Consider the following 15,290-nt stretch of genomic DNA (forward strand, 5'->3'; position numbering starts at 1 on the left):
GGGAGTGACTCCTTCAACTGTTTAAGAAATATGCTAACTATTTTCACTTTTGGTTATTCTTTTCTGGTGGGTGTTTTGGACTATGCAGGCTGCCAAATCTGATTATTTTTGGTTTTAGCATCAGGGTCAGGTGACGATCTGGTCCTTTTGAGTCTTTAAATTTCTGTATTTCATTAAGATAATTTTTAAAAATAATTCTTAAATTTATTTTGAACATTTTCTTCTTCCTTCTGGGACTAAAATGGCATGTACACTAGATGCTTTGCAGTGATCCACGTGTCAGTGAGGCTGTGTTCAACTTCTTCCAACCTTCTTCCTGCTGCTGCTGAGGCGGGGAGATTGCATTAATCTGTCTCCACTACTTTCTTCTCTGTCACCACTAAACTGTTATCAAATGAGTTTGACTTTCTAAGGTTTAATTCGAAGTGCTAGCCATCCCTGTCTTTGCTCTCCTTTGAAACAGCTTTATATAACATCAAGAAATACAATGTGCCTCCCAGATATACCATGTCTATTTAGTGTATATGAATTGGTGGATTTCAGTGTACTTGGAGTGGTACAAGCACTGTGGCAGTGGATTAGAGTTCACCTCCAAAGAACCCGTACGTAGACTTGATCCCCACTCCATCAGGGAACACTAGAATGCTTCCGTTCCCTATAGACTGGCCTACTTGGATGTATATTGTGCTGCTGGTTCATCTAACATCACACAGCTTTTCGTAGTAAAAATTAATAAAATACTGAAAAGATTTTGTGCCAGAAATATCCATTAATTACTCATGTCAATATTTAAGAAAAAGGGTCATGAATTTCACAATATTTATAATAGATTTTTGTCTATATAAAGTAGTATCTCACCTCACAGAATTATTGGATGTTTTACTTAAGCAGACAGTTTTGTCTCTCTGTAGTTCGAGGGTTTCCTTCAGAAGTTGAGTTTGAGGAGTACATTCTGTTCGATTATACGTCTCAAAAAGTACTGGCTGCCATTGTTTTTGACTGTGATTTCAAAAACAAAACTGATCCTCTGCCACTTCAGGTAAGAAAATTTTATTTAAGGTTTTCAAGTAAGTAGTGTTCTTATAATAGTACCTTTAGCTTGTAGGATTTTTAATGAATTAATTACTATTACCCCAATTTCACAAATGGAGAAAGTATCATTCCTAAAACAAACTAGTAATATGTAATAAAGCGAGAACACTAATTCATTTCTGAGTTACTTAATGTCTTTGTGTGTATTACTGATTATAAGAGAGTGTGATTTTTAAGTCTTCACTATCAGCTTGACTAGATTTGGAGTCACCTAAGAAATCTATGAGAGTATTTTTAGAAAGGTTCAACTAAGAGAAGAAGAACCACTCTAAATTTGGAGAGGAGTGTCTCATGGGCTGTATAAGGGAAAGGAGAAAGCCAGCAGAGTCCTGCCATTTTGCCTTTTCTGTTTCTTGGCTACAGGGTGAACTGCTCTGCTCCGCCATGCCTTTCTTTAGCATCTGAAACTGAGTCAAAATAAATCTTCAGTCCTTGAATTGTTTCTGTCAGGTATCGTGGTCACAGCAACACACACACACACACACACACACACACACACACACACACACACACACACACACACACACAAATATATAGGCGAAAACTGTAGACTAGGAGGAAACCTTAATTAATCAGCACTTGTATTTCATACATGGTGGTAAAGATGTGTTTTAAGTCAGAGGCATTTTATTCAGACAACTGAACTCAAAAATCACTTCTTCAAATGAAAAACAGAATATAATTCCTTTCATAAATCTCCTGAAGACTTGTAGACTTAAATGTATCAATTCAACCGTAAGGTATCAGAACTGAAGAGAGACTGATGGCATCTACAAAAAGAAGAGGGAAGAGCAGTTCTTCGAATCTGGAGTCCCTAGAAAATTTTCTAGGCATCCCATCCTTATGGTTGCAGAATTAAGTGATCAGTCTGTAGCACACAGATTGAGCTACACCAACAGTTTCTAAAACAGGCACTTATCGGAAGAAGGAAGTAGGGGGTCCATATTATCCCAATACCAGCTTTCTTAACTTAGCATAAAGCTATATATCCATTGGTGTGGATTAAGGTGCATGTGCACTAGCATACACTGGTCCACTGATCTTCAGTGCCATGTCAAGTGTCTTTCTTGCTACCTACAGACTCTTCTCAAATCTCAAATCTTTAAATGAAATTCCTAATGCTAAAATTCCCATAGATTTTTCTCTAGTGCTTAGTCTATTTAATAGTTATCTCCCTAAAATTTTATTTATTTATTTATTTATTTATTTGTTTGTTTGTTTGTTTGTTTGTTTACTGTGTATGATGTGTGTGTGAGTGTAGGCACTAAGTCACAGATATAGCATACATGTGGAGGGCAGGGGACAACTTTCGGGAATCAGTTCTCTCCTTCCCCTGTGGGTCTTGGGAATCAAACTTGGTTCTTCAGGACTGCACAGCAAGGGCTTTCACCCCCTGTGCCATCTTGACAGCCTTGTTTTGATGGTTTTCTAAATGAATATTATAGCACTTGCTGATGATGTCATTTACAATATAAACTAACTAATAGATACCAATTCTCTTTAGTTTATTTTCCTGTCATCTTTTTTTTTGTCCTTGTGAACCTGTCCAATGTCCAATTTCAGATGAGATCATGCCATTATCCTAAGTAAAAGACTGTGGTATGGGCAGTCGACATGATTCCATAGGTACTTTTAAGCTTGCCTTGAAAGCCCAACAAGCTGAGGTTGATCCTTGGGGTACATGGCATGAGACAACTGACTCCTGAAAGTTATCCACTGATCCTCACAGGCAGGCCAGGCCATGTACATGCCTGAGCATGCACTCTCTCTCTCTCCTTTTCTCTCTTTCTCCTCCTTCCTTCTCTCATCTCATAGATAGATAGATAGATAGATAGATAGATAGATAGATAGATAGATAGATAGATAGGGCTCATGTACAGTATTTGGCATAAGATTTATGGTCATCCAGATGTGTCTCCATTTTGCTATTTACCCTAGAGGCTTTATGCACATATCATATATTTCTGCTTCTGGAACTTTGGCCACATTAACTTTTTAACATGAGGCTGCTTCTGTGAATTTTCATTCAGCTTACAGTTGTATCCCTACCATTTGTGTTCTTTCATAATAACACAATGTTCTTGCATTTTTCTAGTAGTTAATAAGTTTTTAAGGAACATAGATAATTTTGTATGTTATCAACAGAGATTTTGATATAAGGAACTGTTTTCTTTACAATACTCAATTCTAAATTAGATGTTGTCTGTTAGCCACCTTTCCACACAGTACTTGCACTGTGTTACAAGTACTCGCATAGTTATGTATGGAAAAACACATATTATAAGATGCCCTAATACCTTATTAGGAAATACCTTATTTCATACCCACAGAACTCAACTGTCATTCACCGTCTAATGGCTGCCTTAGTTCTTCATATTGTGATCTGTTTTTCCCTCTCATAGTAACTCCGTCATTTGCTGGTGCACAACAGTGTCTCAGATGACCATGAGCAATCATGCAGTTGTGGTGGGAATATGACTACTTTCCCTGCTGTAGTTATTCCTCTAACTTATAAAAACAGAAGCTTTTGCCTAGGAAGCACAAGGCCCTGGGTTCGGTCCCCAGCTCCAAAAAAAAAAAAAAAAAACCAAAAAAAAAAAAAAAAACCAGAAGCTTTAACTGAACAAAGCTTAAGAGTGTAGGGATGGAAGGTGTACATTTTACTAAAGGTCTTTACTTGTAGAGAGTGGTTTATTGAGGGCCAATTCAGCTTCCATGCCTTGGTTCTCCTGATCTCATGCTCTAGCTCTGAGAACACAAGTCTGGGTGAGTTATCGTTAGCTATGAGGGGACTGTATCTATTCACTAGGACCTGTGATTAAGACAGATTCCTCCTAAACTGGTGGATTGGCTGAGAATTTATTGCTTTGGGTTTCTGTGTGTAACCCTGGATGTCGGCCTCTCTACGTACACCAGCTTGGCTGACATGAAAGTTGTGTGCCACCACACCCGTTAGCTGAGAATTCACAGGTCTTTTTTAGTTTCTCCTCTCAGACTTACTGAGTGTTGAAAAAAGACCCATAGATGAGTCCAGTTTAGCACCTTCTATAATATAAAACATGCCCCCTTGCCTGAGGCAAGCTGTCTATACTCTGTACACCTGTGCCTTCTTCATAAAATTTAGTAATTAGAAACAGTAATATGTCCTTAAACTCTGGTGGGTATATACCAAGGAAAATTCTGTAAGCAATAAAAAGAAAGCATTGTATAGTAACAGAAATGCATAAACTGTTTAAATACATGTCCAGGAAGTTATGCCAGAAATGCAAAACTTCCAAAATTAACAGCTGCTATTCCACTTAGATAAAAAAAATTTCAATAACAATTTTGAAGTGAAAATAAACCTCTGATGTCTTGTGTGAGATAACCATTAAGGGGGTGAACTGTTCAGCGTCTTCGCTGTAGTAACAGATATTCAAACTTCCACATGTAAGAAAACTTTTTGCACAACCCAAGACAGACAGACATACCTACAGACACCCATAGACAAACCTTACTAATTCCAAATACATTTACTGAATTATATCACTGTTTTCATCCTGCATTTATATATAATGTATGTCATCATAAATGCATACACACATATATACATATATACACATACATATGCATATACACATTCTAAGCTTATACCAGATTTGTTAACTATTTCTTTAAACTGCATGTAAAGCTAAATTACCTTGAAATTTTCCATTAAATTAGAATGATGTCATGACTGTTACAGTATTTTATAAATTTGTTGTTTTTCCTACTGAGGGTTATACTTATGATGAGTGTTATACTTATGATGACTTATAGATTTATGTTTTAATGTATTGAAAGCTTTCCATTTTATTAAACAAATCTGTTCCATGTAACAAGCCTTGATTAAAGAGTTTTTATTTTAAAAATTGCACTTAAGAAAATGAATTGTGAAGACAGTGTTTAAAGAAATTATTTATAAAGCATATTTGTGAGAATATACTAATATCTGAGATATTTCAAAGTCCTGTAACTTAGTAATAAAAGTTTTAGTTTGGGGAATGTTTATAAAGTTAAACAATGAGATACTGCTCTCAAACACAAGCATCATATATCTCATATACATTAACATATTTATTTCCTGCTGTTACTCCCTAATCTGAACTCTAACCACTGTTTCCGAATATTGTCAGCTGAATGATGTCTCTGCATTCTCTTTTGCTGTCAGTTAGTGGGCATGGTTTCTGGGGTTTTTCCTATATTGTGAACCCCTCTGTTGTATGGAGGTGTCATGGTTTATCAGTCTCATTTATTCCATATAAGTTAATTCTTGTACATCTGGACCACAGACAACAGTATAACAAACTTGCTGTTCAAAATTAACTTATACGTCAAGATTATTCAAATCTGTTTCCTTAAGAATTATTCCTGAGTTGACTGCTGTAGTTTCAGAGGTTGTTGTGAGATTAGCTCACTAAAATGCAATCGCAATTGGAACAGTATTAGGAGGTAATCAGGCCACGAGGGCTGTACCTGGTGAAAGAAAAATGCAGCTCCCCTTTGGTTCTTTACTTCTTTGTCTTTCAGCCCTAACCATGTGAATCAAAGAACTTCTTCCTTCATGGACCATTGTAACCAACCAGCAAGTTGCCAGTCCTGTGATATTGCTGTCTCTCTCTCCACAGCTCTTACAAATTGATCCGATTGCAGCAGCACAGAATAGGTTGTGGTCATTCATGTGCTGTGCTAGCTATTAGTCACTGCTTGCTTCTCCATTGACTTCACTCTCCCTTCAAGGATGGGATTCATGTGCTGTTTGTCTATAGCTCTGCAAACATTCATTGCTCAGCTTTTTATTTTGTCAATATAAGTAAAAAGAGTAGCCTATATTTCTTTTTTTTCTTCCATTTTTATTAGATTGGGTATTTCTTATTTACATTTCAAATTTACAGGTTTCCTGTCCATCAGCCCCCCTTAACTCCTCCCCCTCCCCTCTTACATGGATGTTCCCCTCCCCATCCAACTCTCCCATTACTACCCCCCACAATCCCCTACACTGGGAGTCCAACCTTGGCAGGACCAAGGGCTTCCCCTTCCACTGGTGCCCCAACAAGGCTATTCTCTGCTACATATGCAGTTGGAACCCTGGGTCAGTCCATGTATAGTCTTTGGGTAGTGATTTAATTCCTGGAAGTTCTGGTTGGTTGACATTGTTGTTCTTATGGGGCCACATGTCCCTTCAGCTCTTTCAGTCCTTTCTCTAATTCCTCCAAAGAGGGTCCCGTTCTCAGTTCAGTGATTGCTGCTGGCATTTGCCTCTGTTTTTGACATGTTCTGGCTGTGTCTCTAAGGAGAGATCTATATTCGGTTCCTGTCAGCATGCACTTCTTAGCTTCATCCATCTTATCTAGTTTGGTGGCTGTCTATGTATGGGCCACATATGGGGCAGGCTCTGAATGGGTGTTCCTTCAGGCTCTGCTCTAAACTTTGCCTCCCTATCGCCTCCTATGGATATTTTTGTTCCCCTTTTAAAGAAGGAGTGGAAGCATCTGCATTTTGGTCATCCTTCTTCAGCTTCATGTGGTCTGTGCATTGCATCTTGGGTAATTCGAGCATTTGGGCTAATATCCATTTATCAATGAGTGCATATCATGTGTGTTTTTCTGTGATTGGGTTACCTCACTCAGGATGATATTTTCTAATTCTATCCATTTGCCTATGAATTTCATGAAGTCATTGTTTTTGATAGCTGAGTAATATTCCATTGTGTAGATGTACCACATTTTCTGTATCCATGTTGAAGGGCATCTGGGTTCTTTCCAGTTTCTGGCTATTATAGTATAAATTTATTTCATGTCCTTAAGAATCTTTTCATTCTTGTCTTGTGTGTTTTTCTGTGTTTTGAGTAGAATTCCAGTGTATCTAGGAAGCATACATTCTCTATCTTACTCACTGGGCATTCTGGGCATTCAGAATTTATCAGATTGGTTTCATCTCTAAAGTCACATGTTTTTCTACTGGGATATAACTTTACTGCTAACATTTGCTTTTCAGTTTCTTTTTGGTTTTCAACATATATGACTATTTGTTAATATTTTCAGGTAAAATATCACTTGCGTTTTGTTGGTGCACAGAGGACCATATGGTGGCCAGACAAGATAGGCTGGAAAACGAGACTTCTCTTTCCAAATCATCCTTCTCTAAAACCCAGGAATCCAAATTATCTTGACGGAGGAAGTCCTGGTAAGCAGATCCTTCAGCATGCTTCTTTTATCAAAATGGTCACAAGATAGTACTGCCATGCCTAGATTGAGAGGCCCCCAAAGAGACTACCAGGGACCACAACTGCAGTGCAAGCCCAGGAGAGTGTTTATTCAGGCTCAAGCCTGGGCCACAGGGTAGGAGAGCAGCCCCCAGGTCTAAGGAATGGGGTTTATAAAGGAAAAAAAAACTGCAAGTGGTGTTAAGCCTTGGTGTTGCATGATTGGGTAAGAGGGTAAAAGAATGCTGGCCTTGAAGCTGATTGGTTCACAGCATCTGGTCAAACCCTAAGGAGGGACCACACATCTAAAAGGAGCATCTTGACCTTGGAATGATTCATGTTTCCTTAGCCCACCCTTTTGTTATCTTCTGGCCACAGCTGTTATATCTATTTTGCAACTGCCAAGAATATCTCATGATTTTTTTTTCAGAACTCAGGGGTGGGGGCCAAATCACTCTAAGGGGAATTTAGCTTAAAATGGAGTCTGAAAAACAAAATGCAGTTTGTTCTGCTACCTTAATCCTCCAGTACATATATAAACATCTATTTATGTTTAAATATTTGTATTCGGGGTTGGGGATTTAGCTCAGTGGTAGAGCGCTTGCCTAGGAAGCTCAAGGCCCTGGGTTCGGTCCCCAGCTCCGAAAAAAAAAAAAATATTTGTATTCATTTAACAATTGAGAAATATTTAGTCTTCATGGTAACTAAAATTTATATTGTAACAATTTTTTCAGCCTTTACTCTTGATAAACTTATATATCTTATTGTATTCACCTTCAGTTCTCATATCAGTATAAATATATTTATAAATTTTTGTATTGTTTAATAACTTTTTTATTTACATCCCAAATGTGGCCCCCTTCCCAGTGTCCCCTAGCAGAGTTTTTTCACTCTTACTTTTATTCAAAAGTATTCACTATATATGTGTATGGCTGGGGTCCAGTGTGATATTTATATGTGTATGGCTGGGGTCCAGTGTGGTATTTATATGTGTATGGCTGGGGTCCAGTGTGGTATTTATATGTGTATGGCTGGGGTCCATTGTGATATTTATATGTGTATGGCTGGGGTCCAGTGTGGTATTTCACTACACATCTACAGTGTGCTGCATCAATCTTGCTTCTTGCCTATCTTCCATAATCATACTTCAATATTTAGATTAAATTTATTTAATTAAACTGAGAGTACACAGTACTTGTTTGTCTATGTGTATGTGTGTTATTTAATTTAATATCCTCTTGTTATATTCATGTTGCTGCAAAGGACATGGTTTTTAAATAATCATTGCATGATGGTTATTGACAACCACACTGATTAAGACAATTAAAGTTTTTGAATTATTTTTATTAATGGCCAGACTAAGAGCAAGCTCCTACCTCTGAAAAGTCTGGTAGTTCCCACACTGGGTACAGCATTTTTAAAGACAAAACTATAATCATATCAGTGTTCAAGAGGGGTTACTTTAGTGAGGAATTTAGAGCTGACTGGTAACATCTGATTGCTGTGCAAGTCTTTGTAGTATTTTCCAGATACCACATAATATGTTTGACTACGGTCAAGGTCATGGACAGTCTCTGAAGCACTGCTAAGGCAGAGAAGGCTGTTGGTGGGGATAGAAGCCTAAGGAGTGACTTGGCAGACAGAAAGTTGGGATGGGATTCTGTTACTTTCCTCGTTTCAGTTTAATACTTTTTTATTGCTTAAATAATACTCCTCTCTCCATCCATTCATCTACTGATGAGTACCTAGGTAGAATCCACATCTCAGCTACTATGAAGACTACCAAAATAAGCCTGAGAGTGTCTTTATCCTTGAAATGCTAATTTGTTTCTTTTGAATACATACGTAGAAGCAGAATAGCTGTATTTTTCCTTTTATTGAAAATAAGCTTTTCTCACATAATGTATCCTGATTATAGTCTCCCCTCCCTCTACTGCTCCCTGTTCCTACCTCCACTCCTATCCAATATACTTCCTTTCTGTCTTTCATTAGAAGCGAACAGACTTCTAAGAGATAACAAAAATATAACAATAAAATATAAAATTAAAACAAAAACCATCACATTAAATTTGGCTAAGGAAAACCAACAGAGGGAAAAGAGCCCTAAGAGAAGAATCAGAGAACCACTTTTTAAAACACTCATACACACACACACACACACACACACACACACACACACACACACACACACACACAACCTGGTACAGACCATTTCAGGCCCTGTACATGCTGCCTAAGTCTCTGTGAGTTCATCTGATCTTTGATCGTGTTGATTTATAGGGTGTTGTTATCTTGGTGCCCTCCATCCCCTCTGTACCTTACACTCTTATTACCTCCTCTCCCATGGAGCTCCTTGAGCCCTGGGGTGAGGGACTTGATGAAGACATCCCATTTACAGTTGAGTTCAGGGTCTCTCACTCTGCACATTGTCTGGCTATGGGTCTCTGCATCTGTTCCCATTTGCTGCAGGAGGAAGTTCTCTGATGATGGCTGAGCAGAGAACTGATCTGTGTAGCAAAATGTTGTAAGGAGTCATTTTATCATTGTGCTTTTTTTTTCTTTTTAGAACAGTAGTATTTGGCTTCACTGTAGGTTTCTGGGCTATCTAATCTCTCCCATCGAGGAGAGTTGGGTTTGGATTCCATTTCCTGGAGTGGACCTTAGGTCAAATCAGATATTGCTTGGTCACTCCCACAAGCTTTGTGCCACCATTGTCCTGTAATATCTTGGAGATAATTCATCATTGTAGGTAAGAGGGTCTATGGCTGTCTTGGTGTTTACATTTCTCTTCTGGTGGCATGCAGAGTACCGTCTTGTACCAAGGATGATAGAAGTGAAGGGTCTGTATAGGTACCAGCTCCACTAATCCATGTTCAGTGAATTGTGTGGGTATTGTCTTCAGCCACTGGGGCCTTGCTGCCAGTTTTCAGACAACAACTTACAGTCTTGGCATCAGCCGGAGTTTGGGGGTCCACAAGGAACCCCTTTGGCCAACAGCTTAATTAGATGTAATTCAGTCCTGACACTGGGAGCTTCATTTGGTGACAAGAGATATCTAGTTGGAACTGTATCCTCCCCATTATTTGACAATTTCATTTAGATCTATGTATGTATAAACTAGGGAGCTTCTACTGTGTTAACGTTTTATACAACCCTGCAAGTTGCCCTTAACTTCATCTGTCTTTCCCCATATTCACTCCTTTTTTCCACACCCTTCCCACTCGATCCTCTCATCCCAGCACCCCATCCTTCCAGAACTTACATATTCTGTTTCCACTTATTAATAGGATATATCTGTACCCCATTCCCTTATTCTGTACCTAACCTCTGTTACTCTATGGATTATAGATTGCTTAGTAATGACTTAGCAACTAACATATCACTTGTTTTATTGATCTTAGCCATTCTGACAGGTGTAATATGAGAACTCAGAGCAGTTCTGATTAGCATTTCCCTGACGACTAAGGATGTTGAACATTTCTTTAAAAAAAAAAAGACACATTTATTCAGTGTCATGATCAGACTTTTCATTTAGCAATCAACAGCATGGGTGAAAAAGGTCTACAGTAAAACCCTTCGTTGGAATGCTTTACACTTTCCACAGAACAGAAACCAAAATAACCTGTTATACAATTAGTCACAGATACAGTCCTGGAGCTTTTGCCCACACACATGAGTATTGTCTAAAACATGTCTTCTTTGTAGCAGCTAGGCCCTGCCACCACTGTGCTTGGCTGAGTTCACACATCTGTTGTAACCTATAGCTTCCCTGTCACTTCTCTGGCTCTCCTCTCCTGCTAAGCTTTGTTTCCTGGCTGTAATTAGAACCTCCTGCCACTGCCATAGCTACTGCTGCTGCTGGAACCTCCATAGCCACCTTGGTTTCGTGGTTTAGTAAAGTACTGGCCTCCACCACCATAAGGGCCAGAGTTCCTGCCTCCAAAGTTTCCTCCTTTCATCAGTCCAAAGTTTGATGAGTGGTTGTTGTAATTGCCAAAACCATTATATCTTCCACCACCTCCAAAACTGCTTCTATCATCCCCACTGCCACCATATCCACCACCACCATGACTGCCACCAAAGCCACCACGACCACTGAAGTTCCCTCCTTGACCAAAATTGTCATTGCCACCAAAACCACCTCCACGACCACCACCAAAGTTTCCGGAACCACTTCGAACTCTCTGGCTGGATGAAGCACTAGCCATCTTGTGTTTCGAAAGAGCCTTTCTTACTACACAGTCGTGGCCTTTCACAGTATGGTATTTCTGAATAACAATCTTATCCACAGAGTCATGGTCATCAAAGGTGACAAAAGCAAAGCCCCTCTTTTTTCCACTGCCTCTGTCAGTCATAACTTCAATCACTTCAATTTCCCCATACTGCTCAAAATAATCTCATAGGTGATGTCCTTCAGTGTCTTCTTTAATACCAACAAAGATCTTCACAGTTCAGTGGGCACCTGGTCTCGGAGAATCTTCTCTTGACACAGCTCTCTTAAGTTCCACAACTCTTCCATCCACCTTGTGTGGTCTTGCATTCATGGCAGCATCCACTTCCTCCACAGTGGCATTTGTGACAAACCCAAAGACTGTGGGTCTTTTGGTGTTTGGATCTCTCATTACCACACATCGGGGAGCGTTCCCCATTGCTCAAAATGGCTCCTCAGACCCTCGTCGGTTGTTTCGAAGCTCAGCCCTCCAATGAAGAGCTTCCGCAGCTGTTCCGGCTCCTAGGGGGACTCTGACATAGACATGGCGGCAGGGCGATGAGAACGAGCAATCAGCGATGCTTCCTCGGCAGCGTCAAAGAGCAGAAACTGAACATTTCTTTTAAGCGTTTCTCAGCCATTTGGCTTTCCTCTTTAAATAATTCTCTGTTTAGATCTGTACCTCATTTTTAAATTGCTTATGTGGTTTTTTTTTTGATACCTAGGGTTTTTGTTTTTGTTTTTTTAGTTCTTTATATATTTTGAATATTAACCCCTACTGGATGTGTATTGGTAAAAATCATTTTCCATTCTGTAGATTGCTACTTGGTCCACATGTTAATGTTTTTTCCTGTGTAGAAGCTTTTCAGTTTTATGAGGTTCCATTTATTAATTGTTGATAATACTGTCTCCACTATTAGTGCTCTGATTAGAAAGTTGTCTTCTGTGCCAATGCATTAAAGATTATTCCCCACTTTCTCTTCTATCAGGTTCAGTGAATCTTTTGTTGTTGTTGTCCTTGTCCTTGTCGTTGTCGTTGTCGTTGTCATCGTTGTTGTTGTCATTGTCGTTGTCGTCGTTGTTGTCGTTGTCGTTGTCGTCGTCGTCGTTGTTGTTGTTGTTGAGGTCTTCCATCCACTTGGGAGTTGAGTCTTGTGCAAGGTGATAAATATGAATATATCTGCATTCTTCTGCATGCAGCCATCCAGTTTGACCAGCCCCATCTGTTGAAAATGGCTTCTTTTAACCAGTGTGTGTTTCTGTCTTCTTTTTTAAAAAAATCATGTGTCCATAGGTGTTTGGATTTATGTCTAGGTCTTGAATTCAGTTCCATTGCAACATATCTGTTTTTATGCCAATGCTATGCTTTTTGTATTACTCTGCAGTATAACTTGAAATCAGAGATGGTTATAACGATATTAGTTCATTTATCATTCTGGGTTTTTAGCTATCGTTGGTTTTTATGTTTCCATATGAAGCTGAAAATTGTCCTTTTGAGATCTGTGATAAATTGTGTTGAAATTTTTATGGGGAATGCATTGAATCTGTAGACTGCCTTTTGTAAAATGATCATTTTTACTCCATTATTCCTACAGACCCATGAGCATGAGAGATCTTTCTATCTTCTGATAGCTTCAATTTCTTTTTTCAAAGACTTGAAGGTTTTTATCATACAAGTCTTTCAATGACTTAGTGTGGGTTATCTCAGCATATTTCATATTATTTAAAGCTATTTTGAAAGGTGTTATTTCCATGATTTCTTTCTCAACCTGTCATTTTTATATAGGAAGGCTACTTTTTTTTTTTTAAAGTTAATCTTGTATCCAGCCACTTTGCTGAAAGTATTTACTAGCTATAGGAGTTCTTCAGTGAGATTTTTAGGTTCAGTTTTTGAATACTATCAAGTCATCTAGAAATAATATTTTGACTTCTTCCATTCCAATTTGTTTCCTCTTGGTTTTCTTCAGTTGTCTTATTGCTCTAGCTAGAACTTCAAGTATGGTATTGAGTAGATATGGAGTGAACAACTTTGACTTCTTCCTGATTTTAGTTGAATGTTTTAAGTTTCTCTCTATTTAAGTTGATGTTGGCTATTGGCTTGCTGTAAATTGTATTTATTATGTTTAAATATGTACCTTGTATCCCTAATTTCTCCAGGACTTTTATTATGAAGGGGTATTGAATCTTGTCAAAGCCCCTTTCTGCATCTAATGATCATATCAGGTTTTTTTTTTTTTTCAGTTTGTTTATATGGTGGATTACATTTACTGAGTTTCTTTGGTGGCAGGGCTTGAACATGTTTTTTGTTTGTTTGTTGTTTGTTATCTTTTATTGGATATTTTCTTTATTTGCATTTCCTGATTTCCCCTCTGGAAACCCCCTATCCCACCTCCCATCCCCCTGCATCTATGAGAGTGTACCCTCACCTTCCTACCCAACTCCCTCCCACCTCCCTGCTCTGGCTTTCCCCTACACTGGGGCATCAAGCCCAAGGGCCTCCTCCTCTCCACAAGGCCATCCATCCTCTGCTACATATGTAGCTGGAGCCATGGGTATCCTCATGTGTACTCTTTGGTTTGTAATTTAGTCCCTGGGAGCTCTGGTGCGGGGAGAGAGGGGGTTGATTGGTTGATATTGTTGTTGTTCTTACGGTGTTGCAGACCCCTTCAGCTCCTTCAGTCCTTTCTCTAATTCCTCCTTTGGGGTCCCTGTGCCCAATCCAGTGGTCAGCTGTGAGCATCTGCCTCTGTATTTGTCAGGCTCTTGCAAAGCCTCTCAGGAGACAAGTATATCAGGCTCCTATCAGCAAGCACTTCTTGGCATCCGCAATAGTTTCTGGGTTTGGTGACTGCATATGGGATAGATCGCAAGGTAGGGGAGTCTCTGGATGGCCTTTCTTTCAGTCTTTGCTCCATATTTTCTCTCCATAATTCCTCCTGTGAATCTGAGAGAAGACTACTTGGTCTTCTGGCAAGTGTGGCCTGTGACACACATTCTTTTTTTTTTTCCTCTTTTTCATTAATTAATTTATTCACTTTACATCTAGGTTGAAGCCTTCCTCCTTCCTTTCTTCCCAGTCCCACTCTCCTACCCTCTCCCATTCCTCCCCCCATTTCTCCCTTCCCTTCTCCTCAGAGAAGGAGAGGTACCACCACCACCACCACCACCACCACCACCACCACCACCACCACCACCCACCAAGGTACTAACCTGCCTGGGCACGTTAAGTTGCATTAGGACTAAGCGCATTCTCTCCCACTGAGGCACCCCAGCTAGGGGAAAAGGGTCCAAATGCAGGCAATACAGTCCAAGTCAGAGACAGCTCCAATTGTTAGGGGACCTCAAAGAAGACCAAGCTGTACATCTGCTACATATGTGTAAATAGCCTAGGTACAGTCCATGCACTTTGGTTGGTTGGTCAGTCTCTGGGCTCCCCTATGGTCCCAGATTACTTGGCTCTGTAGGTCTTCTTATGGTGTCTGTGATGGTTTGTATGTGCATGGCTCAGGGAGTGGAACTATTAGGAGGCAAGCCTTGTTGGAGTAGGTGTGTCACTGGGAGTGTGGCCTTTAATACCTTTGTCCTACTGCCTGGAAGGCAGTCTTGTGCTAGCTGCTTTCAAAACAAAAGATGGAACTCTCAGCTCCTCTAGCCCCATGTCTGCCTATGTTCTGCCGTGCTCCTGCCTTGATGTTAAAAGACTGAACCTAAAACCTGTAAGCCAGCCTCAATTAAATGTCATTCTTGTAAGAGTTGCCTTGGTCG

At 39.5% G+C, this 15,290-nt stretch overlaps 1 protein-coding gene and 1 pseudogene across 9 annotated transcripts in view; one reads left to right on the forward strand and one right to left on the reverse strand.

Moving 5' to 3' along the window:
• Abca16 (ATP-binding cassette, subfamily A (ABC1), member 16) overlaps positions 1 to 15,290 on the forward strand; it is a 185,656-nt gene that overhangs the window by 23,999 nt on the left and 146,367 nt on the right. For 7 of the 9 annotated variants that reach the window (XM_087607578.1, XM_087607580.1, XM_087607590.1 and 4 more), the window contains exons 4-5: positions 912 to 1,039; positions 7,155 to 7,296. In XM_087607578.1, the coding sequence (XP_087463704.1) occupies positions 912 to 1,039; positions 7,155 to 7,296 (270 nt within the window). The remainder of the gene's footprint in view (positions 1 to 911; positions 1,040 to 7,154; positions 7,297 to 15,290) is intronic. The other 2 variants (XM_087607610.1, XM_087607615.1) reach the window with 1 other exon arrangement.
• Hnrnpa1-ps9 (heterogeneous nuclear ribonucleoprotein A1, pseudogene 9) lies at positions 10,989 to 12,071 on the reverse strand (annotated as a pseudogene).

Source organism: Rattus norvegicus, chromosome 1 (assembly GCF_021556685.1).
Source record: "Rattus norvegicus strain SHRSP/BbbUtx chromosome 1, alternate assembly SHRSP_T2T, whole genome shotgun sequence".
Taxonomy (NCBI): domain Eukaryota; kingdom Metazoa; phylum Chordata; class Mammalia; order Rodentia; family Muridae; genus Rattus; species Rattus norvegicus.